General features: G+C 39.9%; 1 protein-coding gene across 3 annotated transcripts in view; it reads right to left on the minus strand.

Annotated features, from left to right (window-relative positions):
* The window catches only part of apbb1 (amyloid beta (A4) precursor protein-binding, family B, member 1 (Fe65)), a 97120-nt gene that overhangs the window by 37298 nt on the left and 33593 nt on the right, over positions 1–26229 (minus strand). For all 3 annotated transcript variants that reach the window (XM_079805384.1, XM_079805383.1, XM_079805385.1), the window contains exons 2-7: positions 22894–23668; positions 20636–20826; positions 20468–20524; positions 20315–20391; positions 19930–19990; positions 19707–19853 (exon numbers count right to left, since the gene is read on the minus strand). In XM_079805384.1, the coding sequence (XP_079661510.1) occupies positions 19707–19853; positions 19930–19990; positions 20315–20391; positions 20468–20524; positions 20636–20826; positions 22894–23659 (1299 nt within the window). In that variant the 5' untranslated portion in view covers positions 23660–23668. The remainder of the gene's footprint in view (positions 1–19706; positions 19854–19929; positions 19991–20314; positions 20392–20467; positions 20525–20635; positions 20827–22893; positions 23669–26229) is intronic.

The raw sequence follows: 26229 nt of genomic DNA on the forward strand, positions 1-26229 counted from the left end.
CAGGAATACACACACAAAGTAACCTGTTACTGTCATTTCTTTTTTCTGTAAATAGGGTATAACATAAGAAACGTCTTACATTCAATTACACGCTGTTATTCCTTTACAGTTCCTTCCTACTCTCATAAAATACTTGAATTACATGTTAATTTTAAACCTAAATTTAGCGTCAAACAGCAGATATTTCAGATAAATGAATGTTTTCGCGCTGAATATTAATGGTCTCCCTCTCGACTGCGTTCTGTCTGCTTGACGTGCATGCGCACTCCCGGCGCTCGTTCAGTGAAATTTGAAGCTTCATGCAGAATGTAAGGACGCGCTATCATGCAAAATGGAAATACTCTTATTATGAATTAATAGCATTTACAGATGAGTATCTGTCTCTACATAGATCAGTGGATATAACCTGTAAAATGAACGTTTTGCGCTGAGGACGCAGATGCATTTGTCAAAGCGCATGACGGGGTATATTAAACGCCAATGCATTCGCTTGAAGCTTAAAATAATGAATTTGGATGTTTTGGGAACTTGGATCATGTCACTTCCTCGCAGCAGCTCACTCCACTCCACTATTTCTAGATGCCCATTTTGTCCATAGAAATGCGTTATTCAGGGCTGTCATTTGGCGCGACTGGTGAAAGCTTTGCATGCATTATTATCGATTTTATTGACTAGTTGTTGCAGCCCTAGTCATTACACTGATGGTTGTTAGCTTTTTAATTATATTATCCAAAAGGTACATCAGCTGGCAAACCATTATGGAGTCTATTTAATGGGAATGATTGTGGAGGGGAATTTGGTCAAACTACGGGAGCGATACAGCAAATAGTTGTGCTAAATCAAAGACGGCGCCGTCCACAGACCCATTTAGTGTATGTGCACTATATGGCTACCATGTCAGAAGCTGAAATTTAAAATAAATTTTGCCTGCCACGGCAGCAAATTCAGCAGCTTTTAGAACTTGTTGGTCCGGCTTTGTCAAGACAAACTCGACGGAGCTACCCCCTCAGCCCTCTTCTCTTTCTTTCTTTTTTCTCCGCTATAGTAGCTGTTGATTATGTGCCTTTATTGAGTAGGTCATCCAATAACAGAAATTTGTGATTTACACCAATGATGCGGGCAATTAACCCTGCTTGTGGAGTAATTGAAGACTAATATATATTATGTAAAATATATTATGATAATATAAAGGGCATACTGCCAGTTAGTGTAGTGGGTTGATTCATAATATGTTTGGTTATGAGAGGTTGCTCAGCAGTTCGTACAATCATTTCAAAATTATAGGCCTATAAAATATCCACGGTTGGATTTAGTTTGCAATTTGGATTATATTTATAAAATCTAATGAGTCCAGATAAATGCAATTTCAACTATTTCTGAAGTGCTTCTATTCTAAAGAACCCTGCTTTCTCACATAATGCAGTTAAACAGCCCCTGCATAGAGTGAATAATAGATAGAAGTATTTTTACGTGCTGATCGATTGTTCCTGTCTGCCTCCTGTCTCCGTTTCTGCAGCTGCAGTCAGTGTTTGTAACTCTGTACAGCTTTGCTTGAATCTCTATTTGATATATTTTCTTTGTTTTACTGCTAAATATAACTTACTCATCACGATATATTGTTTAATATTGCCTATCACGTTAAATTTGACATCGCTAGCTGTTTATCGAAATTACTATCACACGTTAGTATTTCGCAAGCCTGTTAGCTTGCCATCTCTACACCCGGGTCTCCTGTTGAGTTCATTAAACAATTGTGGTGAGTTGGATTAGTAAATAGAGTCCATCAAATAACTGTGGTGAGTTGGAATAGTAAATATTGTCCATCAAACAACTGTGGTGAGTTGGATTAATCAACAAACACGGTAAGCCATGTCACCTTCTCCTGTCATTGACACTTGCACTGCATGTTACATGTTTAGTATATCGTTCTCCGTTGGCGAACAGGGCTTCACATGTGATAAATGTAAGGAGATAGTCAGGCTGACGGAGAAGATTTCAGATTTAGAGACACGCATCCAGACTTTATCTGAGAGTAGTGAGAATGTAACAGCTTTAGACACTGATTTGGATGCGACTAGCTTAGTGGCCTCTGTACATTGTTCGGTTCCGGCTGTAGAGCCCGTGCAGCAGGGCAACTGGGTGACTGTGAGATAGCATAGTCGCGGATCAAAAAAACGTTCTTCCGTTCCGATTAGAACATCAAACAGGTTCTCCCCACTCAGTGACGCACCTAGTTGCCCTAGTTATTGGCGATTCCATTACACGGAATGTGAAAATAGAGACACCAGCCACCATAGTCACATGTTTACCGGGAGCCAGATCGCCTGACATCAAAGCAAATTTAAAAGTGCTGGCTAATGCTAATCATAAATTCTCTAAGATTATTATTCACATCGGCACAAATGATGTTCGACTTCGCCAGTCGGAAATCACCAAAATTAACATTAAAGAGGTGTGTGAACTCGCAAGTACAATGTCAGGTGAAGTTTTTTTTCTAACTCCTCCCCGTTAGAAGGACTGATGAGAAACTTAGCAGACTATCATCACTTAATGGCTGGTTGTCTAAGTGGTGTCCGCAAAATAACATAGGGTTCATAGACAATTCGAAAAGCTTTTGGGGCAGACCTGACCTGTTGAAGAAGGATGGCATCCATCCTTCTTGGGGTGGTGCCGTTCTTCTCTCTAGTAATTTGGCACATAGTCTTAGAGCTAAACCTTTACTAACTGGGGCCCAGGTCAGGAAGCAGACAAACTGGCTAAACCGCTGTCTCACATCACAGAAGTCAGATAAATCATAACACAGAGACTCTTTCACCTAGATATTATCACATAGAGACTGTGTCTGTTCCCCGAATTAGCAAATACAAAAAAACATCAAAACGGGCCCAGACGCACATTAGCCAAGCTCCGCACATGTAGCCCTTATTTTTTGCTATTTGACTCTCCTTCTCACGTTTGGGGTAGTTTTTTCGTTTGCCGTTGGTTTGTAAATGTCGCACAGTCGGAAACTCGCCTGTCTTTCACCAACATCCTCTCCTATAAAGAAGATAACTAAAGCAACAGCCGCGGCAGGCCGAGCGGACATGGACAACAACATGGCGATCACTATACAGCGATTTGAGGACATTTTGAAAACTGAATTAACAGCAATGCGCACCGAATTCACCTCTCACATGACCATAATCCAGAATATGTGCTCTAAAGTTGACTTTTTAACTGGTGAACAAAGAGAGCAGAAAAGACTGGTCAACGATCACACTAGGCGTCTGGATTCCCTCAAGCAACAAGTGACTGATCTACAAGATCGTAGCAGACGCAGTAATCTCCGGCTACTAGGGCTACCTGAAGGGGCCGAGAAAGATGACCCAATTGGTTTTCTGAAGAGGTCACTACCGATCTGGATTCCATCACTAGCAGGCAAAGATATCGAAATCGAACATGCGCACCGAGTTTACTCCAGAGCTTCAACTGATCGCGCCAAACCGCAAGTATTTATTTTCAAACTGTTACACTACAACGATAGGAATCTGATTCTAAACGAAGTAAGACGCCACGCACCGCTAAAAACAAATGGTGGTGCATTGCTGAACTTCTTCCCCGACTTCTCTCCCGCGACGGCAAAGAAGCGGAGCTTCTTCACTATAATACGGAAGGAATTAAAAGAGGCAGGCAGTATCCAGCTACGCTGAATCGTCATGAAACACGGCGAGACTAAACTACTATACTCTTCGGAAGAAGTGCGTCAGTTCCTAAGCTCGATTCCCGGACCTCACTCTTCAAGGATGGACGTGGCAGAAGGGATTGTTAATACTGAGTGACTCGACTCCTGATCCTGATCTAATAATATAGATCTAACGTTACATGTGATGGCCGTCTACTGACAGTATCTTTTTCTTTTCTTTTTTCTTCTTCATGTAAGCTAGGAGTCAAGGTATCACTAATTTACTATTATTTACGTTTGCTTCCTCTTTTAGAGCATCATTTTTGTTTTTGTTTACCCCACTTCATTACTGATGTGAATTTAAGGTGATTCTATTCTCTTATAATAGGGCTATTGGCGGTGTACTAATGTTGTACAGGCTGTCATGTTGCTGTCAATGATAATGACAGGGGAGGGTGACAGCCCCAGTTTGTAATAGTTCTAGAGGGTGGGTTTTCTTTATGTTACAGGGTTTTTCAGTGGGTAAGGGATGGGTTAAAGGTAGACTTAAGATATTTCACTTGCAGTGGTTTTACTTTGTCTCATTTTTTCAATTCACATATTTGTTTGATACTTGTGACTGAATTGAATATACTAAGTTGTAGCGTAAATGGTTTAAATGGCCCCCATTAACGTACAAGTTTTTTAGAATTATTGCGACGAAGAAAAATGGACATTGCTTTAATCCAGGAATCTCATTTACGGAAGGATGATGTTCCTAGATGCAATAATAAATATTATGATGTGGTCTCTTTCGCAGCGACAGACAATAAAACTAAAGGTGTATTAATAATTGTTAGAAGAAATTTAAATATCTCCATACTAGACAGAAATGGTGATAATGCTGGCAGAATAACTTGTATAAAAACTGTGGTTGAGAATAGAAAAATAGCTTTTCTCTCGGTTTATGCACCATGTAGTCCAGATCCAACTTTTTTTCCCGAATTATCTACTTATCTCAGTGATCTAACAGACTTTGAGATAGTAATGGGAACAGATATGAACACTGTAATGTCCCACGACCTCGATAGGTCTGGTGAAAAATTGTCTTATTCCCAGACTGTTTCTACTGAGCAACTTAAACAATGTATTTCCTCTTTTTCATTAATAGATGCATGGCATTTATTTAACCCTTCCCAAAAATCATATACATTTTTCTCAGCTAAACACAAATCATATTCACGGATCGACTACTTTTTTGCTTCCCCTTCCTTGAATTCAGTGATACTTTAAGTCAACATTTCTCCCCTATCTCTCTCAGACCATAGTAGCTATTTTTTTAAGCTTTCAATTACCCAGCAACCTCCACGAGCCCCCAGGTGGCGTTTTAATACTAATTTATTAAAAGATGAGGTTTTCTGTGATCAATTCAGAACTAAGCTTTGTGAATTTATTGACATCAATAAAGGCTCGGTAGATGACCCATGAATACTTAGGGAGGCGACAAAGGGCTTTATAAGGAATTTCTCAGTTTCATTTGCTTCTTTTCGCCAGAAAATTAATCGTAAGAAAATATCTGACCTAGAATTCAAACTTCGATCACTAGAACAGGCAAACCAACACTCTTTTTCTGATAATACTGCAGCTAAAATTGAAACCGTTAGGAAAGATCTTAATTTATTATATAGACACAGAGCTGAATTTCTTATTCAAAGATCCAGACAAAACTATTATTTTCAAGGTAGCAGACCTAGCCACTTACTGGCTTTAAGAATACGTAATAGCGAAAAATTTGCAAATATTACAGCATTGAAATCTCAAACTGGTGATGTTCTGACTGACCAGAAGAGTATAAACGACATTTAGTTCCTTCTATTGTGAACTATACAGCTCCAGCTCTAAATGCGAATCTACCTCCTATACTTCTTTTTTATCTACTCTTAATCTTCCACCCCTGTCAGATTCAGACTCTGAGTTTTTAGCCAGACCTATATCACTTGTCGAATTAGAATCATCGGTCAAAGACATGAGCAAGGGGTAATCCCCAGGCCTAGATGGCATACCAGTGGAGTTTATTTGACCTTCTGGTCCGATTTGGGTCCACTTATGCTGGATATGATGCAATATCCAATTGATCAAGGATCCTTTCCACAAAATATGAACATGGCCATTATATCTCTTCTATTAAAAAAAGATAAGGACTCTATATTATGTTCTAGTTACCGCCCACTCTCTCTAATTGGTACAGATGTTAAAATGTAAAAAGTTTTAGCCTACCGTCTAGAAGGCTATATGACCAAACTTGTTCATCATGATCAAACAGGGTTTATCAAATCTCGCTCTGCCTCAGATAACTTGCGAAGACTACTTCACATAATTCACTCATCAGAACAATTGACCTCTCCCTCGGCAATAATTTCCTTATATGCAATGAAAGCATTCGACCATCTGGAGTGGAACTATTTGTGGGCAGTGCTAGATCACCTAGGTATTAGCTCTATCTTTATAAACATGATTAAAATCCTGTATGTTAATCCCTCAGCTTCCATTCTTACTGGCCAGGTATGTACACAATCTTTTCCAATTGGAAGAGGCACCCGTCAGGGTTGTCCTCTTTCATCTTTACTGTTTGCTTTATCTTTAGAACCTCTTGCTCAAGCTGTACGTCAGTCAGAACTTATACTTCCTATATCGGTTAGGAACACCTCACATCACATATCTTTATTTGCAGACGACATACTGCTTTTTTTAGACAATCCAGTTAATTCAGTCCCTCACATTTTAAATGTATTTAATCAGTTTAGTAACCTATCTGGGTATACAATTAATTGGACAAAGTCATATCTGCTCCCTCTTCATTTCTGTGTTGGATCTGTGACGTTTTCTGATTTTATCCCGGTGGTACATTTCTTCAAATATTTAGGTGTAGATATCTATCTGTCTATGCAGGATATAGTTTCAAAAATTTTTAATAACAACTTGGCTAGAGTCAGATCTTGCAAATTGGATGCACCTTCCTACTTCTTTATATGCAAGAATATCTGTTGTTAAAATGAACATCCTTCCTCTCGTTAATTTCTATTCCTCTATGATTCCTTTACCCCCACCTGCTGGCTATTGGAAAAAACTTAATTCAGTAATTTCGCATTATATCTGGAATGGTAAACGTCCCTGTTACATTCCATGTGTTTTCATTAACATGTTTTGGAGGGTGTTTGTTTCTCTTCCACTTTTTGTCTGTTTTGTTAATTTCTTTAGGGAATCCTCACTACGGACGAACATTACTGACGTCACTACGTCATACGTAATGATTGACGTTCGGCCAATCGGCGGACGTGCCTGCAGGATAAGAGGCCTCGTTTCCCATGGATGGCCAGTGAGCAGATCAACGCGAGCTCTCACTCATTGCTGTCTCTGTCTTAGTCATATTTGTGACTGTCAAAGTATTCTAACTGTTATGAGAAGTCTCTGTCTTAGTCATATTTGTGACTGTCAAAGTATCCTAACTGTTATGAGAAGCCTTTGCTTAATCTGTCCTTGTTAACTCTATCTTGGAGTTTGTTCGTTGCTATGTTAGAGTTAGACTCGTCACGTTTGAGAGTGCTTGCGATAATTGTATTGCCGGCAGGTGTTTGAGATCAGAGCGTTACACGCGTATGAGACACATGGTGAAATAACTCGTCAGTGGAGGTCGGATTTCTTTGTTTCGTGTTAATTGTTTGTCTATTTACTTCCATTTAGATAGGTAGTTTTTTCTAATGTTATTTAGTTAGAAAGAGAGATCGCCCTCCGTTGTAATTTTGTTTGATAGTTAGTGTAGTTTATTTATAGCGTCGCATACGCTGAAGATTTCGGTTTGATTTCTACATTTTTCTTTGTTAGTTAGTATTAGAGGTTGGGTTAGTAATCATTGGGTTTTATTTTGATTATTTCATTGATTTGGGCAACTCTCTTGTTATTCTTGATTCTTTCGTGTTCTGTTACTTTTCATTATGGTGATTTTTGTGGTATTGTTTTCCTGGGAATAAATTACTTTAATGTCATTTATTCAGGTTGTTGGATGTTTTTCTACCTGCACCCCTCAACAGTCACATCTCACATAAATGTTGCGTCATCCCTTTTAAACATCTTTTAAACACGTAACAGTCCCCAAATAAAGCTATCTACTTTACAGCGCAGCAGAACAGATGGTGGCTGGTCCTTTCCAAACTTTAAGTTATACGCTGACTCCTTTACTCTCCGTGCACTGTCAACCTGGTTTAATCCAAATGTGTCAACTTCATGGTGGGCTATTGAAGAATCCCTTGTTTCTCCTCACAATATAAAGTATTTGGTTTTTGCTGGTGTCTCACTAAGACAATGTAAACTTAGTTTTGGCCCCATCATAACACATTTTATTTCTACTTGGAGAACGGTTACCAGAAAGATGGAGCCAAATCTGAAGTGGCATCGTCATTGTGGGATTACAAATTTATACATTGTTATATATAGGTTCCAATGTAATATAATATAACTGAAAACATTATCTATATTTGTGTTTTACATTTTGAAGTAAACTTGAGGAAATTCTAAGGAGACTACGTAAAACCGTGTAAGTGTTTGAGACATTAAGTCTTTTGTCTTTATGCACTTCCTGACCATTTAGCATAACAAGCTCAGAGTTTGGTGATACTCTGTCTGGACAGGTTTCCCAAAACCTGTATTTTCCAGGCCTGTTCCTGTTCTCTTCATTGTTTCTAAAATGAGCACCATTTTTCTTTAATGACTTTTGGAGCCCCTGAGTGATAGGCTGATTGAATCTATGCATTTGAGTGACACTGTTATGCTGAGTGATTGGATTAGCATCTATGCATTTGATTGACACTGTTATGCTGATTAAATCAAGCATTGTATTGCTTAGAGTGTCTCCTCCCCTGCTGTATAATCCCTCCCCTTGAAATGTATATAAAATACAATGTTCAACTGGCTTTGTTCAACTGGCTGACAATGTTCAGACTTGGAACCTCAGCGGAAAGACAGCACGTTTTTCTCAATAAAGAATCCTGCTGAAAAACCTATCCAAGTTCTCCTGGTCTCTACTTCAAGAAACAACAGAAGTTCACAACATCATTCACCTCTGTTCCATAATAAAAAAAAATTATCAGGAAAGAACCCATTTCACTGTCCACAATGGGCCAGATGCAAAGTAAACTCCTTTGGTGACATCTATGATGACAAAGGCCGGAAATCATTTCAAGATATTAAGGATATTTTTAATATACAAGGAACTTCCTTTTTCATGTATCTTCGCATCAGCACGTCGCCCTTATGGTGTTCCCTGGGATGCACAATTGCCTGTACATCCCTTGCGAAAAGTAATCCTTCCAACTGATAATTATTTTATTTCTGCCTCAGGTATTTACTCTTTTCTCCTTAAAAAAAAACGTACAAACCATTATCAATAACAACTATCTGGTCTAAGGATATCAGCGGTGACACGCAAACCTTATTTTATGACCAAACTTGGGAGACAATTACATCTTCCTCAAAAAATCCAAATCATCAGATGATCCATTGAAAACTTTTACATAGACTTTATCTGTCCACTTTAAAATGTTTCTATATGCATCTGTCACCTTCCCCAAATTGTAATTTATGTCCGCAGAGGGTTCTTGGTTCATATTAAAAAAAAAATTGGGAATGCCTTGCACTTTTTCCCTTCTGGTCTCAGCTTGATGTATAATTCCTGTTAAGGAAGATAAGGATATGGTCTTGACTCCAGAACTCTTCTTCTTAAATAACTTCTCTGATCTGGCATTGTCTTCACAACAGAGAAACTTGCTTTTAGCTGCTCTCACTGCTGCAAAGAAAATGTTAGTCAGTCGCTGGATTCCTCCACATACGATGTCCAGGCGTGTATGGGGCCTATCTTTGCTGGATATTATTTCTTTGGAACTAAAATCTAGACTAAAAACACATCTCTTTACTATGGCATAAACATAATTTTTTTTTTTTTTTTTCAATTAAATTATTGTTAGGCTGCATTAGCAAGGTCAGCCAGAACCGGGAACACTTCCCATAACACCTGATTTTACATCATAAAAAGAATGGCATATACGCTAATGTTAGTCTTAGGGCTGGACCAGAATATGAATTTGTGATTCGAATATTCGTTTTTTTTTTCCGCGAACACATGGCATCCCGCTCGAAACGGCTCTCATTCGTGCTTGCATATGTTTACACTATAAAATCACTATAAAATCTTATATCTTATAGCCAAGCCATTTTTAATAGCCTCGTTATACTTAATAAATATATTTGCTTCTTCTTAATGTTCCCTGCACCAGAGCGCACAACTGCATGAGCTTATATGGCAGAAGCCATGTCTGAGCTTGCATTTTGGGTTAAACTGCGTTTGTTTGACATTGTGGAAAATAGAATAATAGAATCAAAATGTATTATCCTTTTTACACGTTAGGGATGTGACAGTGAAAACATTTTCCCTCACCGTTTCCCTCATTGCTGTGCTTTTTGCAGCCGTGCGCAGTTTACTTTCGGTTTGCCAATTCAGGGGCGGGTTGCTTGAATTGTGGGTTCATTAGCTATTATTCTTAATGAAAAACATAGCAATAAAACAGTACAATGACAAACTCCCTTAAATAGGCGCTTTTACATTGCTTTAAAACCAAATATTCCGCGACTATCTTGTAATTTAGCTCCTCGCTCTCATGAAGAATATGATCTGACTGCTGCTGATGTGCTGAGACGCCCGTTAGTTTGGCTCAAGTGGCACTTTCAGTTTTTTAATTGTAGTTAGTCTTAGAGCCCTGCACGGGCCTCAAAAATAGGCCCTAGCCTGGCCGTGTCCGACAGCTTACCAAAACTATCGGCCCGAGTCCCGTGATTTTTTATTTTATTTTTTTATCCTCCCTATTAGGCCTAGACATCGTTGCAGCCATTAAAATAGTTCAGTTTTGTTTTTAATTTCAAAGTAGTTATATTTCGTTTAGTTTCTTTATTAAGTTAATTTAGAAAAATGTTTAAAGCATTTTTTTGTTTGTTAAATTAAGTGTTTTAGTTTTTTTTAAAGTAATGACCAATCGGCCAGCGGCTGACAGGGAGTTAACCACATGTTTGATCAATTTAGCCTCTCAAATCAACACTGGACTTGTCTTAAGTCAAGTCAAGTCAAGTCAACTTTATTTATATAGCGCTTTTAACAATGCAGATTGTTTCAAAGCAGCTTTACAGTGTTAAACAGGAAAATAATGCAGCATAATTTTATTCAGCCGTCTAGCCATTCTGGAGAAAACTGTTATGTATATACGACCAAGATGGCGGCGCGAGTAGATCGCGAGGCTCAGCGTCTCTCCAGATTCTGCAATTTTGCGGTATTTTTCTTGTTCATCTCGGGTCTGTTCGTACAGAACAGTTGTGCTTTTACATCGTACACCCGCTGTGAGCTTTTGGATATTGGTTTGCGAATTTCCGACAGTTTTATGGACAATCTTCAACTCCTTCCTGAGATCGCTAGGACGCCCGAGGCGATGCGCTCTGCCCGGCCGGGCGGAAGTGCTAGAAGGCGGCGCTGTGATCGTAAACAAAGGCGGGGTAAGCGTGGAGGTCTAAGAGCTAAGCTAAGGCTAACTCCTTACCGGCTCTCTTTACCCAGCATTTTCCTTGCCAATGTACGATCGCTAGTGAACAAAATGGAGGAGATTCGACTCAGCATTACACACAATAAGAAACTTTTGAACTGTAACGTCCTAATCTTCACTGAAACCTGGTTAAACAGCGGAATACCGGACACCGCTATTGAGCTAGCGGGACGCCACACACTCCGGGCGGATAGAACACTAGATGGCTCCGGGAAGAGCAGAGGGGGTGGATTGTGCATTTATATTAACAAAGCTTGGTGCACAAACTCTGCTATTGTTGGGAGTCATTGTTCAGCTAACCTGGAGTCTCTCATGGTTAAATGTAGACCGTTTTATCTACCGCGGGAGTTCACCTCCACTATTATCACTGCAGCCTATATTCCCCCGGATGCTGATGCCAAGCTTGCTATGAAAGAACTTCACGCAGCCATCAGTAAACAACAGACTGATCACCCGGAAGCTGCGTTTATTGTTGCAGGTGACTTTAATCATTCAAACCTAAAGTCAGTGCTACCCAAGTTTCACCAGCATGTTTCCTGCCACACCAGAGGAAACAAAACCTTAGACCATGTATATACAAACATGGCTGGAGCTTACGTTGCGACACCCCTCCCCCACCTGGGACAGTCAGACCACCTCTCTTTGTTTCTATCACCCAAATATTCACCCCTCATCAACCGTGTGAAGCCATCAGTAAAGACCATCAAGGTGTGGCCTGCGGGGGCAGACTCCACACTCCAGGAAAGGTTTCTAAACACAGACTGGAGTATGTTTGCTTCTCAAGCCACCAGTGGCGCTCACACGGACATTGACTCATTCACTTCCTCTGTATTGGATCATATCAATACCACCATCGACAGTGTTACAACCCAGAAACAGATCACCACATACCCTAATCAGAAGCCTTGGATGAACAGGGAAGTTCGACTCCTGCTGAAGTCACGCAATACTGCCTTCAGATCAGGTGATGCACAAGCCTACAGTACGTCCAGGGCAAACCTGAAGAGGGGCATCAAAAAGGCCAAGCACTGCTACAAGCTAAAGATAGAGGGTCACTTTTCCAACTCTGACCCTCGACGCATGTGGCAGGGCATCCAGGCCATCAGTGACTACAAACCCCCCCACTCCACCCCCGCAGCCACTGATGTCAACTTCCTGAACGAGCTAAATTACTTTTATGCTCGTTTTGAAAGAGACAACAGAGAAACTGCCACCAAGCTCAAACCCTCAGCTGACCACCCACCAATCACACTCTCCTCCACAGATGTCTGCAAGGCACTGAGCCGGATCAGCGCACACAGGGCTGCTGGACCAGACAACATCCCTGGACGTGTGCTCAGGGCATGTGCGGAGCAGCTCGCTGGGGTTTTTACAGACATTTTCAACCTGTCTCTTGCCCAAGCAGCTGTACCGACATGCTTTAAACGCACTTCCATTGTGCCAGTGCCAAAACACTCTAACCTGAGGTGCCCTAATGACTACCGCCCTGTAGCACTCACACCCATCGTTATGAAGTGCTTTGAGCGGCTGGTCCTGGAACACCTAAAAGACTCTCTACCATCCACATTGGACTCACACCAGTTTGCCTACCGCAGCAATAGGAGCACAGAGGATGCCGTTTCCATGGCACTGCACTCTGTGCTCACCCATCTGGACCATAAGAACACGTATGCACGCATGCTGTTTGTTGACTTCAGCTCCGCATTCAACACTGTAATCCCATCCAAGTTAATAGCTAAACTTGGAGACCTGGGCATCAACACTTCAATGTGTAACTGGATTTTGGACTTCCTAACTGACAGACCCCGGAATGTTCGTTCAGGATTCACCTGCTCCACATCCATCACACTCAACACTGGTGTACCACAGGGCTGTGTGCTAAGCCCGTTTCTCTACTCCCTCTTCACCGCCGACTGCAAGCCTGTGTATGGATCTAATTCTATCGTCAAGTTTGCGGACGACACTACGGTGATCGGGCTCATCAGCAACAACGATGAGACCGCCTACAGGGAGGAGATCCAGCACCTGGCCACATGGTGCGCTGATAATAACCTGCTCCTCAACACCACCAAAACGAAGGAGCTCATCGTGGACTTCAGGAAAGAGTCAAGAGGCACACACGACACCATCCACATCAATGGAATGGCTGTTGAACGTGTCTCCAGTTTCAAGTTCCTGGGGATCCACATCTCGGCGGACATGTCGTGGACGACCAACACCTCCAGCCTGGTCAAGAAGGCTCACCAGCGCCTCTTCTTCCTGAGGACACTGAGGAAGAATCAGCTCTCCTCGGCTATCCTGGTGAACTTCTACCGCTGCGCAATAGAAAGCATCCTGACCAACTGTGTGGCAGTGTGGTATGGGAGCTGCTCTGTTGCGGAGCGCAAGGCACTGCAGCGGGTGGTGAAAACTGCCCAGCGCATCACAGGGACTCCACTGCCTGCCATCGAACACATCCAGAGGAAACGCTGTCTGCATCGAGCTCGCAGCATCCTCAAGGACTCCTCTCACCTAGCCCACAGACTGTTTTCTCTCCTGCCCTCCGGCAGGCGTTTCAGGATCCACCGGACCAGGACCAGCAGACTAAAGAACAGTTTTTTCCCCAGAGCTGTCTCTTTATTGAACTCAAACCCCCGTTGATCCACTTCCCTCATAAACTGATAACTCTCCTACCTCACATCTTCCTTCACTTTGTTATTTGCACTACCGACTGTTTATCACAGTAACAACTGTTTACTTATGCATTTTGCACTACCATACCGTAACTGGATTATGCTCATTTGCACTGCCGACTGTATTTATAGTACCAATGTTTACATTTGCATTTTTGCACTGTACTTCTAAATGTAATATGCAACCACTTTCCACTGCACTTTACACTTTTTTTTCCGGATAGCTCTGTCCATAATTTATTGCACTACCCTAATCCACTGCTATTCCTCATATTAGCCTAACATATTATTGTATACCTCTATCTGTAAAATTCTGTTTATAGTAATAGCCATCTGTATATTGTATTCATAGTACATATTCACCTGTAAATTCTGTTTATAGTAATAGCCATCTGTATATTTATTCACTGTACATATTCACCTGTAAATTCAGTTCTGTTTATAGTAATAACGTCTCTCTATTTATACATATTTATACATATTCAGTACATATCCATGTCCTGCACTTACGCATCCATTGTATATCCTGCACTTGCTGCTATTGCACTTCTGGTTAGACCTAAACTGCATTTCGTTGCCTTGTACTTGTACTTGTGTAATGACAATAAAGTTGAATCTAATCTAATCTAATCTAATCTAATCTAATCTAATCTAATCTAATCTAATGTCATCAGTTCATTTCAATTATCATACAGTGACAGTGTGGGCTTTAGATCAGTAATTTAGATTAAATGGTTAATTTAGTTTAATAATTAGATTTATTTGGATATTTAGTTGAAAAATGTAGTGTCCCCAACTGAGCATGCCAAGCCAGAGGCAACATTACTTATAATTAGGGCTGTCAAAAGATTAATCGCGATTAATCACATTCAAAATAAAAGTTTGTGTTTACATAATATATTTGTGTGTACTCTATATAATTATTATGTATATATAAATACAAACACATTCATGTATATATTTAAGAAATATTTGCATGTATATACTATATATACATTTCTATCATTTATATTATATATAAATATAAATATTTTATATATAAATATAACACATTTTTCTTAAATATATACATGCTTGTGTGTGTTTTTATATATAAATAATAATTATACACAGTACACACACATAATATTATGTAAACACAAACTTTTATTTTGGATGAGATTAATCGCGATTAATCTTTTGACAGCCCTACTTATAATACAATCCATAGATATAAAACACTTCAAGCATCACAATGTTGGTTTAAACATTTAGCCTACCATCACCACCACCACAGTAAAAAGGCATTTTTGACAAGCTGAGGCAGGCAGATGCTGCTTGCAACGGCGCAAATGAAACAAATAAAGTGAAGTGACGTGTTTTTTTATTTATTTGTTTTTTGTTTAATTAATTTTTTTATTTTAGTGCCATTTAGAACCTTTTTTTTTTTTTAAACATTCCTCCCTATTACACATCATTGCAGCCATTAAAATAGTTACCAGTGACGAGGACTCCAGCTGCATGTCACTGTCACAGGGAAGCACTGCAAGCAGCACCCCTGATGAAGAACCAGGTACGTCACACAGAATAGCAGATGATAACCCTAGTGGTACCCACAGAGGTAGTTCGAAACGCATGATATTTGTAGTGTATACGCTAATCTGTTCTGATGCATCTCATTAGCACTGGGGTTAAAATATTTGCCAGTAATGAGTGGCTTCAAAAGGAAATTTCAGAAAGCTTCAAACTACTGTTCACACTTGTGCATTACACACATTCAAACCTACCGTTAATACCACTGGTTGTGCAATGGGATAATGCAAAACAAAAACACATTTTTTTATTTTGTTTTGTATTTTAACTAAAAATGGAAATAAAACGGAAAAAATAAACTGTAGGCAGATTAAACTGTTGTTTACTAAACCTCAAACAACACACTAGGGTTGTTCCGATTCCGATACTAGTATCGGAAGTATCACCGATACCACTAGGGTTGTTCCGATTCGCCTTCAGCCATTAAAATAGTAAAATAGTAAAATAGTTTTTTAAAGTAACGACCAAGCGGTCGTTTTTTTTTGAGTAAACGTGTTCAAAAATAAATAAATAAAAAACAGGCAGGTTGTCTTAACTTACACCTTTCTGCAAAATGTATATAAATCCGATCTTCAATTATTGCGCTAGCCTATGCACATTTAACGGAGTTCACGTCAACGAAAGCAACAGATATGAGCTGCATTATAGGCTATTCATCAGCTCATTTCAAGATCAAAGGCCGCAATATCAGAACAAGTGACTGTTGTTTACTAAACTGTTGTTTACTAAACCTCAAACAACACACTAGGGTTGTTCCGATTCGCCTTCAGCCATTAAAATAGTAAAACAGTTTTTTAAAGTAACGACCAAGCGGTCGTTTTTTTTTTAGTAAACGTGTTCAAAAATAAATAAATAAAAAACAGGCAGGTTGTCTTAACTTACACCTCTCTGCAAAATTTATATAAATCCGATCTTCAATTATTGCGCTAGCCTATGCACATTTAACGGAGTTCACGTCAACGAAAGCAACAGATATGAGCTGCATTATAGGCTTTTCATCACCTCATTTCAAGATCAAAGGCCGCAATATCAGAACAAGTGACCTAAGCACTGTAAGAGCATTTAGTCTCATTCGTTTTAATGAAGATGATTGTGTTTTTGAGCATCTAAGACGTTCAGCAGTTTGCGTGTTGGCTTGCTTTACTCATTTGCGGCGATACTCTAAACACTGTGCCAGCCGTCGTGGTGTCATGGTCTCATGTTGTTTCCCCCAGCTGCAAATCTCATTGTTTCTTTTAATTAATGAATGTCTAAAATATAAAATGAAGGAAAAAGCCCGCGTTTGAGGTATGATGTGAAAATTGGCCCAAAGCCCGGCCCCAGGGGCAGAAATAGGGGCTCTATTTAGTCTGTTCTATAACTGAACAAAATTATTTTTACTAGCTACTATAATATATCAAAACTGGGACGTAACAGACCAGTATGTTTTGTATCACTAGTTCATTGCCCGTTCGCGGAGCATAAAAGCCCTGCCCGCGTGAGGCCTTTATTAGAGAGAAGGATATGTTCAGCTCCGTCTCCGGCGTGATGACTCAAACCTTTGAATATTCCTATTTTATAATTGTTTAATCGACACGTCATCCTCAATAAACTAGGGCTGTAATCAACCAAAGAAAATCTTGGTCGACTGAAGTCCTGAAATTTTCGACTAAAAATCGACTAAAATTACGTTAGGAAAAAAAAACGTTAAATGAATAAGCTGTGCACTGTGCGCAGTACTTGGTAGCCTTGTTGTCTACCTAAATTAATTATAAATAAACATAAAAAACTAGTAGGCTATTTGCAGTATATTAAATAGTTTTTGAGCTGATTATTTTGCTCTGAAATGAGTCTGACACACGAGTCTGTCAGCTCTGACAGCGTTGCATCAAGTGCACCTGCACAATATCATAGACTATGACTTCCGAAAATATAGTACTATGTGTTGTCAACTAGATATCATCACAAGAACTTTTGAGGAATATGCAACATAATTTAGACAATTGTTTCTGTCATATGTATTATAATAACTGACAGACACTATCATTTCAGCCACTCTGTGCAGCTCGAACAGGAGCTGAGCTCAGCTTCGCGGCTGAGACACGAATAGACTATTAACTTAAAGCTTTTACTCTTAAACACAAAAGGCACGTCCACTTTAATAAAAAAGGAATATTTATTAAACAAGCCAGATCAAGAGCAGAAAAAACGCTCTCACAATTAAATAAATAATATACAAGAAAATAGCCTTCTTCAATCTGTCTCTCTTCTCCAGTGGGTTGGGCTAATCCAAAAGAAGTGAAAACAATGGGGGTGTTCTGAAGACAGACTGTTACCTTTGGAACAGGGCTGCTCTGAAAACACCCCCATTAGCAATTAGTGCTTTCCACCTGATGAAATGAACGCGGCTCGGCAAAACTGATGAAATGAATGCGGCAAAACTGACAGTACAGATCCACTTATAGCGCGGTGTTGTGATGCTTTCCCTCATGTATATTTTGATGGGCGTTCCTCAAGTTTACCGCTATGGGTGTGCGTTTGAGCCAGCGGGGAATGAAAAACAAAAGACCCGCGAGAGACTTCTCTTCGCCAGTTGGCTGGGCTAATCCAAAAGACGTGAAAACAATGGGGGTGTTCTGAAGACAGACTGTTACCTGTGAAACAGGGGTGCTCTCAAAACACCCCCATTAGCAATTAGTGCTTTCCACCTGATCAAATGAACGCGGCGCGGCAAAACTGATTAAATTAACGCAGCAAAACTAATTAAATGAACGCGGCAAAAAATCGACCAATCTGAATTTTGGTCGAGCCAGAACGTATCGACTAATAATCGACTAATCGACTGGGAGATTACAGCCCTACAATAAACCCATCTCCGGCGTGATGATTTCGATCTTTCGAATATTCCTATTTAATAATTGTTTAATCGACATGTCATCCTCAATAAACCCGTCTCCGGCATGATGACTCCAACCCTTCGAATATTCCGATCTAATATGACCTCTGACCTGTAAAGTTGCCAGAATAATAAATCATACACCGTTTGTTAATTGGCCAGAGGAGAACTGGCACCCAGAATGAGCCTGGTTTCTCCCAAGGTTTATTTCTCTCCATTAGATCACCTGATGGAGTTTTGGTTTCCTTGTCACTGTCGCCTTTGGCTTGGCTTGCTCAGTTGGGGACACTACATTTTTCAACTAAATATCCAAATAAAACTAATTAGTAAACTAAATTAACCATATAAACTAAATTACTGATCTAATTACTAATCTAATGCCCACATTGTCACTGTATAATAATTGAAATGAGCTAGATGACATCTCGATTTTCACCGGAGCGGCTGTACGGCCGAATAAAATTCTGTTGCGTTATTTTCCTGTTTAAAGGTCCCGTTTTTCGTGTTTTTTTTTAAGCTTTGATTGTGTTTACAGTGTGCAATATAACGTGTTCATGTTTCGCGTGTAAAAAAACACAGTATTTTTCACACAATTTACTTATCTGTATACTGCTGTTTTCACTGTCCTCAAAACGGCTTGAAAGATTTCCCTGTTCTATGAAGTCCCTCCTTCAGAAACACGTAACGAGTTCTGATTGTGCCAGCGGTTCCCGTGTTGTGATTCGACAGCAGCTTAGCGCACGTTACCGGAAAGGTCACACCTCTCACCATAACGGGGATGCATGCGCTCAATGATCTCTAAGTACAGCGTCCCTGGGAAAGCCAAACAAAGGTGACTTGACTCCGGGCTGAAAATAACAGCGTCTCGACGACATGGCGACAAACAAACTATACAAACGCAACCGAACGCAACACTTCCTCTTCTCCACGCAGGAGCAACAAGACCACGGCCCCTTTTTCGCGTACTCTTGTGGGCGGAGGTTAGTCGACAAACTGTTCTACTGACGTAATTAAAGCAGGATGTACAGAGATGTAGTCCCAACCGGCCGTTCGCTGTAGGCTTTGAAAGGGAACTTCTGTTAAATAAAATATCTCGCTTGGCATTGAACTTTGAGCTTTATAATTTTACAGGTATTATATATGCTCTAACAGCAACATTACATACTAACTAAAGTTTGAAAAATGGGATCAGGAAGAACAGGACCTATAACACTGTGAAGCTGCTTTGAAACCATCTGCATTGTAAAAAGCGCTATATAAATAAAATTGACTTGACTTGACTATAAAGATTCCCACACATATGTACACACCTCGCCCCAGATGCCTGCCGTGTCATCTAGATTGTGTTTCTGGTAGGACAGCTGTCGGATACAGTTATTAACGGCAACACTACTTCTGCCAGGAGCCATTTCCTCCTCTGATATCTCCACCCATCCCAAAGAACGCACTGCAAAACACTGCAAAACACACACAAACAAGCATGAAGAAAAACATCTTGATGTTGTGTATGTGGTCATTCATCAGTGCATTTACCTTTGCCCCCTCATTACGGCTGACATAAGTCTGTTCCTCTTCCTCCTCAGAATGAGAAAAACTGCACACAACAAGATGACACATAGAGAAGGGTCAATGCTCCTGTAGCTCAAACAGTAGAGCAGGGGTGCCAATCCTGTTCTCTTCCTGCACAGTTCAGTACCAACCCTGCTCCTACAAACTTCTCTGTGATACTAATCTGCTGGTTCAGGTGCATTCTCCAGGAACAGGATTGGGCACCCCTTCAGTAGTCTTAACGTGAGTGGCTTTCGATAAGTGTCTACGAAATGCAAAAATGCAACGCAATGCAATGTAAATGTTATAGTGACGTAATACTGTGTCATGCTCAGCATCACAAGTCTGTGATGTTTGATTGATCTTGTACCTGAGATTGATGGAGGCGTAGCGTAGAGTCGCTCCCTCAAACTCCTTCAGACTTTCATCAGAAGCTATATCCTCCTTCTGAGCAATAAAAACAGCATTATATGGACTTAAAAAACAGAATGTGTTTATGTCTATGACTCTGTTATGAACCTACCTGCCACAGTTCTTCAACACTGAATGTGTTTGGTTGTGAAACACCACTCCATGTAATCTAATTACAAATATGGTCATGTTTAAAGACAGGTAAAAAGACATTCGCATTAACATGGGTTACAATAATACTTATATTGATGGAATATTAATAACTGCAAGACGTGTGCACCTGCGGCTCGTCAGCGGGTGTGAGTGCAGGTGATGCACTGGCTGGTCTCTCTTCCAGGGGCCCAGGTGGCTCCCACTGTGTGGTACCTGTGGGAATGTGCCAGTAGTAGGTGCCTGATGTGTCCTGCACTCGCATCCAACCAGCGGGCAGGTCCGTGTCTGTTTCAAATGCACTGCCTTCCCAATAGGACTCTACAACCAACAATGAAACATGTTCTCTTTGAGCCTGTTTACACTTGGTATCAAAATTTTGAGTAATCCGATCACCGTTTACCGTTTACACCTGGCAGTAATATGCGTCGCAAATATGGATTTCAATTGTTCTCAATAGCTTATTTGCAAAAAACATTTTTTAATGTATGGTCGTTATGGACTAAACAGTTAATTAGACTTAGAAGTCCTTTTTTTCTATACAGAGGCACAGCTATGTTAGACAAAATGAGCCTATATATGATGTTTCAAGCAGAATGCTCATTCTTATTTTAATTAATTTCCAAGATTCAACTAATATAATTTGTCTCACTGACATCTCAGGCATACAGAAGATGCTCTGTGAAATCTTGTGTATGTATATGTTTGCCACAAAATTATTTGTTATACTCTTTACTCGGGTAAAAGGGATTGGAACTGAATTGATAACAGCTCCAATAACAAACAGTTGAAAGCTAGATATTTTTTATTGACCATTAAAATCACTATACATCACAGGCCAGTAGTTACCAGATGTAGTAAAACGGAGCAAAAGTCAGCAGGATATGATTGATCTGGATCAAGGTATCAATCTAGCTCATTTAGGATCCAAGACCATTATCAGACTAACCAAATGCCTGAGTCCCAAAAAACTGTTTGGTGTGTTGTAGAGATGTTCCGATACCCTTTTCCCTTCTCGATACCGATTCCGATACCTGGGCTCAGGGAATCGGCCGATACGGAGTACTGATCCGATACCTGAGTGTGTAACTGTATATACAGCTGTATATACAACTAGCCCCGTATGAACTGCTAGAATTATTTTATGGTGTGCTTCAGACGTATCCCTTAATAAAACATGAACAAAAACATACAGTGAACTACTGTATTTATTACAGTATTTTTATTATCTGTCATGCATTTGACAGTAATATTATATTTTTCTTAAGCGAAAAAGAACTTCAAATGCAGCCACAAATCTAACACTGCAAACTGAAAAAGGTATTTTAGTTTTACAATATAACTGTATAAAAAAAAAGTGCAACAAATAAATGTAGGAATATATAAAATTATATATTAATCAGAAAATATAATCTCTTTACAACCATCTAGGCATAATTATTATTATTATTAGTAGAGACGTATTATTATTACATAGAGACGTAGCTAAATCTACTGTACAACAGTAGCCTAATATATTCTGTCAATTTCTTCACGTTAAACCGAACTTTTATTTTGACGGGTTGCCGTGAATACCTTTTGAGTGTCTGTGTTCAAGATATGACAGTTTTCTCAAATGAAACAGTAAATTCTCATGAAGTGACGGTTTATGCGTTCGTGTCCTCATATAGTGACCATAGACTGTAAAAAAAAAAAAAATTGGACGTAGAGAAACTGGGGGAGGTTGCCGCTTGATAGTGACACACGGCAGAGACTACAAAGACAGTTAGCGAGTGTCACGCGCGTGTGGGCGCCCGCCATCCACACAGAGACGAAATACTGTTAAACAGCGGACATACTGCTAACGCGTTTTCATTTCTTCTTCGCAGCAAAGAAGAACCGTGCAGCAGTTAGGCAAAGCTAGCGGTCAGAAAATGGTATCGGATCGGTACATGGGTTCAAGTACTCGTCGATACCAATGCCAGAGTTTGTTGTGGTATCGGTGATATTTCCGATACTAGTATCGGAATCGGAACAACCCTAGTGTGTTGTTTGAGGTTTAGTAAACAACAGTTTAATCTGCCTACAGTTTATTTTTTCCGTTTTATTTCCATTTTTAGTTAAAATACAAAACAAAATAAAAAAAATTTGTTTTTGTTTTGCATTATCCCATTGCTCAACCAGTGGTATTAACGGTAGGTTTGAATGTGTGTAATGCACAAGTGTGAACAGTAGTTTGAAGCTTTCTGAAATTTCCTTTTGAAGCCACTCATTACTGGCAAATATTTTAACCCCAGTGCTAATGGGATGCATCAGAACAGATTAGCGTATACACTACAAATGTCATGCGTTTCGAACTACCTCTGTGGGTACCACTAGGGTTATCATCTGCTATTCTGTGTTACGTACCTGGTTCTTCATCAGGGGTGCTGCTTGCAGTGCTTCCCTGTGACAGTGACATGCAGCTGGAGTCCTCGTCACTGGTAACGGCATTCTTGCCGAACAACAAACAAGCATTTCTGCTGCCGCCTTCGCCTCCTTTCTTCTGAACTTCAGATAGGTCTGTGTTTGTGCATCCACTGGGATTAAAATTTTCCTCTTCCTCTCTTTCTACTTCCTTGTCACTCATCTGCTCTTGGTTTTCCAGATTCTTCTCCATCATGGTGGTAGAAGAGTAAATCAGAAGAGGTTCATCAGGCACCCAATCATGCAGGTCAGAGCAGAGCGCTTTCAGGGTCTTGTTCTTCTCTTCATTTCGCCGCTGTGAGTTCTGGTTTGGGTTTCGATCTGTGGACTCGTTCTTGTTTTCAACCAGGTTGAGATTCTGGTCTTGCTGCTGCTGCTCTGCTAACTTGCATATTTGGTTCTGATCTTCCTTCATCCACTTGGTGTTGCTCTCAGAGACAGGAAGACTATGTTCATTTTCCTGATTTCTGCTCCAGTCATCTTCCTGGTGCTGGAGGGATGCATCATCATCTAGTCCTCCCATAATGCCTTTGAGGAGCTGGATGGAAGTGCTAGTGTAATTATGTTGACTCTTTGGAGAAAAAGAGGTTGACCCAGGAGTATCTTTCAGGCTCAACTTTCTTTCATATGATAAGCAGAGGTCAAGCGTCAGTGAAGGTGGGATGTATGCGTTTTCATTGAGCAGGTCTGAGGGGCTCTTCACAGACATGACACAGAGCTGTAACAACACCACACATTACATTATATATGCATATTTAAAGGGCACACCTTAACTGTAATGCCATCAAAAACATGAACATTTCACACACAAACACATACACATACAAAACTAAAACTGGAGTTAATCATTTTACATTTCAATATTACTATTCACAGCTAGGGATAACTGATCCTATAATTTATTTAGCCTAATAATATGCACCAAATAATCAGGGTTCATACACATTTCTACCAATACATTTTTACATGACTTTTAAGAAAATATTCAGGACCTAACCTTCCATAAAAGTCTGTGTATTTTTGCAATTTACACCTATACAAACTGCAAATGCCAGACATTCCCCCATTGCCAGGGTCAGAAATGAACTTTTCCATTAAGGGGCTCCTTGCAATTGATTTCCAAGAGCATTTTATTTATTTATAAGTGCAATTTTTAATGATTACCTTTGTTGTCGTTTGTCAAATACTTAAATTTAACCAATTACTTAAATCAATCAGAATACTAGACTGTTACCAATAAAATGTTATCATTAACAAAAGCCATCTTTACACTGCAAAGGTGGAACAGAAGCTGCATCTGAAATAGTTTAAATGTTTATGTACAAAGACTGTTTTTTATGTTACTCATATTAGAAAATGAAAAACTCTTTACAGAGTCATTGTCAGTTATTGACATGCTCTTGATATTGTAGGCTAATAATGATTTGTCAATTAATAGAAACATTTAAAAAAAAAAATGTGTTTGGGGAAACTACACGTCATATTCTGACTACACAAATAAAACTACAAACATTTACAAATTATTTTAATGCTTTTTATGCATTAGAAAATGAAGACTTTGGGTTACCTTACCAGCATGATGAATAAATTATATTAACTGGAATAAACTATACAGAAAGGGAGCAGAGAATGTGACCGAGCGTGAAGCTGTCCATAACTTGGCTCTCACAAACACTCCCGTTAAAATCACGGAAGCTGAAGATACTGCGAAATAAATCTCTTACATCTGCACTTTGTTGTTTATGATGACAGGACAATTCACGAGTTTCAGTAAGAATTCAGTCAGAGAGTGCGCGCACTGAACAAAACTCTGGCTGTGTTCGAAACCGCCCCCTATACCCTTAAATAGGGCACCATTTCCCACAATGCACCGCAATAACGAGTGTACAGTAGATGTACGCGCTGGAGAATATGCTTGTTCGATGCACCAGCACTGCGCAGACCGATTGGCGTATGACAGCAAAGTCCCGCGAGAGCAAACGAGAAACGACTCCTTATGCTTTTGAATCGCTCTCACTCTCAACCAGACTGTGTACTTTACTTGTGTGGCACTGACTTACTTGGAAAGGGTAATGAATAATAAAGTAACTCATAAGCATTTAATTTAAAAATAGAGACTTAATATTTTTATGTACAAATTTTAAAGTATAAAATATATATAGTATAGTATATATTTTATACTATATAGTAGGCTACTATTTATACTATATTGCATGGGCGTCAGAAGTAGGGCTGTGTTGAAAAAAATCGATTCACCAATTCTGAATCGATTTTCATATTAATTTCTAAAGATCGATCCGTAACTCAGAGGATCGATTTAATAATAGGCCTACATTTTCTCCGTGAATTTTTATTTGCCGCGTCATTGAATTCACGCATTCGCGCGAGGTGGAAGGACATTAAAACAACGAACATGTGATCTTTGAAAACTCCAGAAATGCTAAAAGCTGCGATCTGGCAGATTGTGGTTTCTCTTGATTTCAGGCGTTTATCCTCCGAAGCCGTACAGGGTGCGTCCCTGCCGCTTCAGCGCGTACACAACATCCATGGCGGTGACGGTCTTTCTCTTGGCGTGCTCTGTGTAGGTCACGGCATCGCGGATCACGTTCTCCAGGAACACCTTCAACACTCCGCGGGTCTCCTCTTAGATTAAACCGGAGATACGCTTGACACCGCCGCGGCGAGCCAGACGACGGATGGCGGGTCTGGTGATTCCCTGGATGTTATTGCGCAAAACTTTACGGTGACGCTTAGCGCCTCCTTTACCTTTGCGATCTTAATGTCAATTCTTAATGTCATTTTTAATAATACATCAGGTTCGCGTCTAAATAATTGGTCTACTGCTGCTGATATACCTCTGCGTCCTCTGTCGTCTACACCAGTGCAAGTTTGTGAAAGCAGTTGTATCAACACTCTGGAAGGGGGATTGTTCTTTGCATCCATCAATACTCCATTAATTTGCAGTTGAATGTCTATAATAATAGTATCAATATGTTGCATAACTACAGTCCAGTAATTCAGGTAACAGCTGGAAAAAAATGCTTTCTTAAAAAACACTTATCTAAATCTCGATGATCAGATCGGATCGAATTATGATAATCGATTCAAGATCTTGAGAATCGGAATCGAATCGATTCTTGAAATTTGAATCGAAACCCAGCCCTAGTCAGAAGCAAACAAATGTGGGTGGGTCCTTTCACAGAATTTTTTTTACTGGAGTAGATGCAATTTAAATTAAAGCTGCGAGCAGCATTTATCGGTGTTCAAGCATTTAAGGTC

Source organism: Gobio gobio (assembly GCF_949357685.1).
Source record: "Gobio gobio genome assembly, chromosome: 22".
Taxonomy (NCBI): Eukaryota; Metazoa; Chordata; class Actinopteri; order Cypriniformes; family Gobionidae; genus Gobio; species Gobio gobio.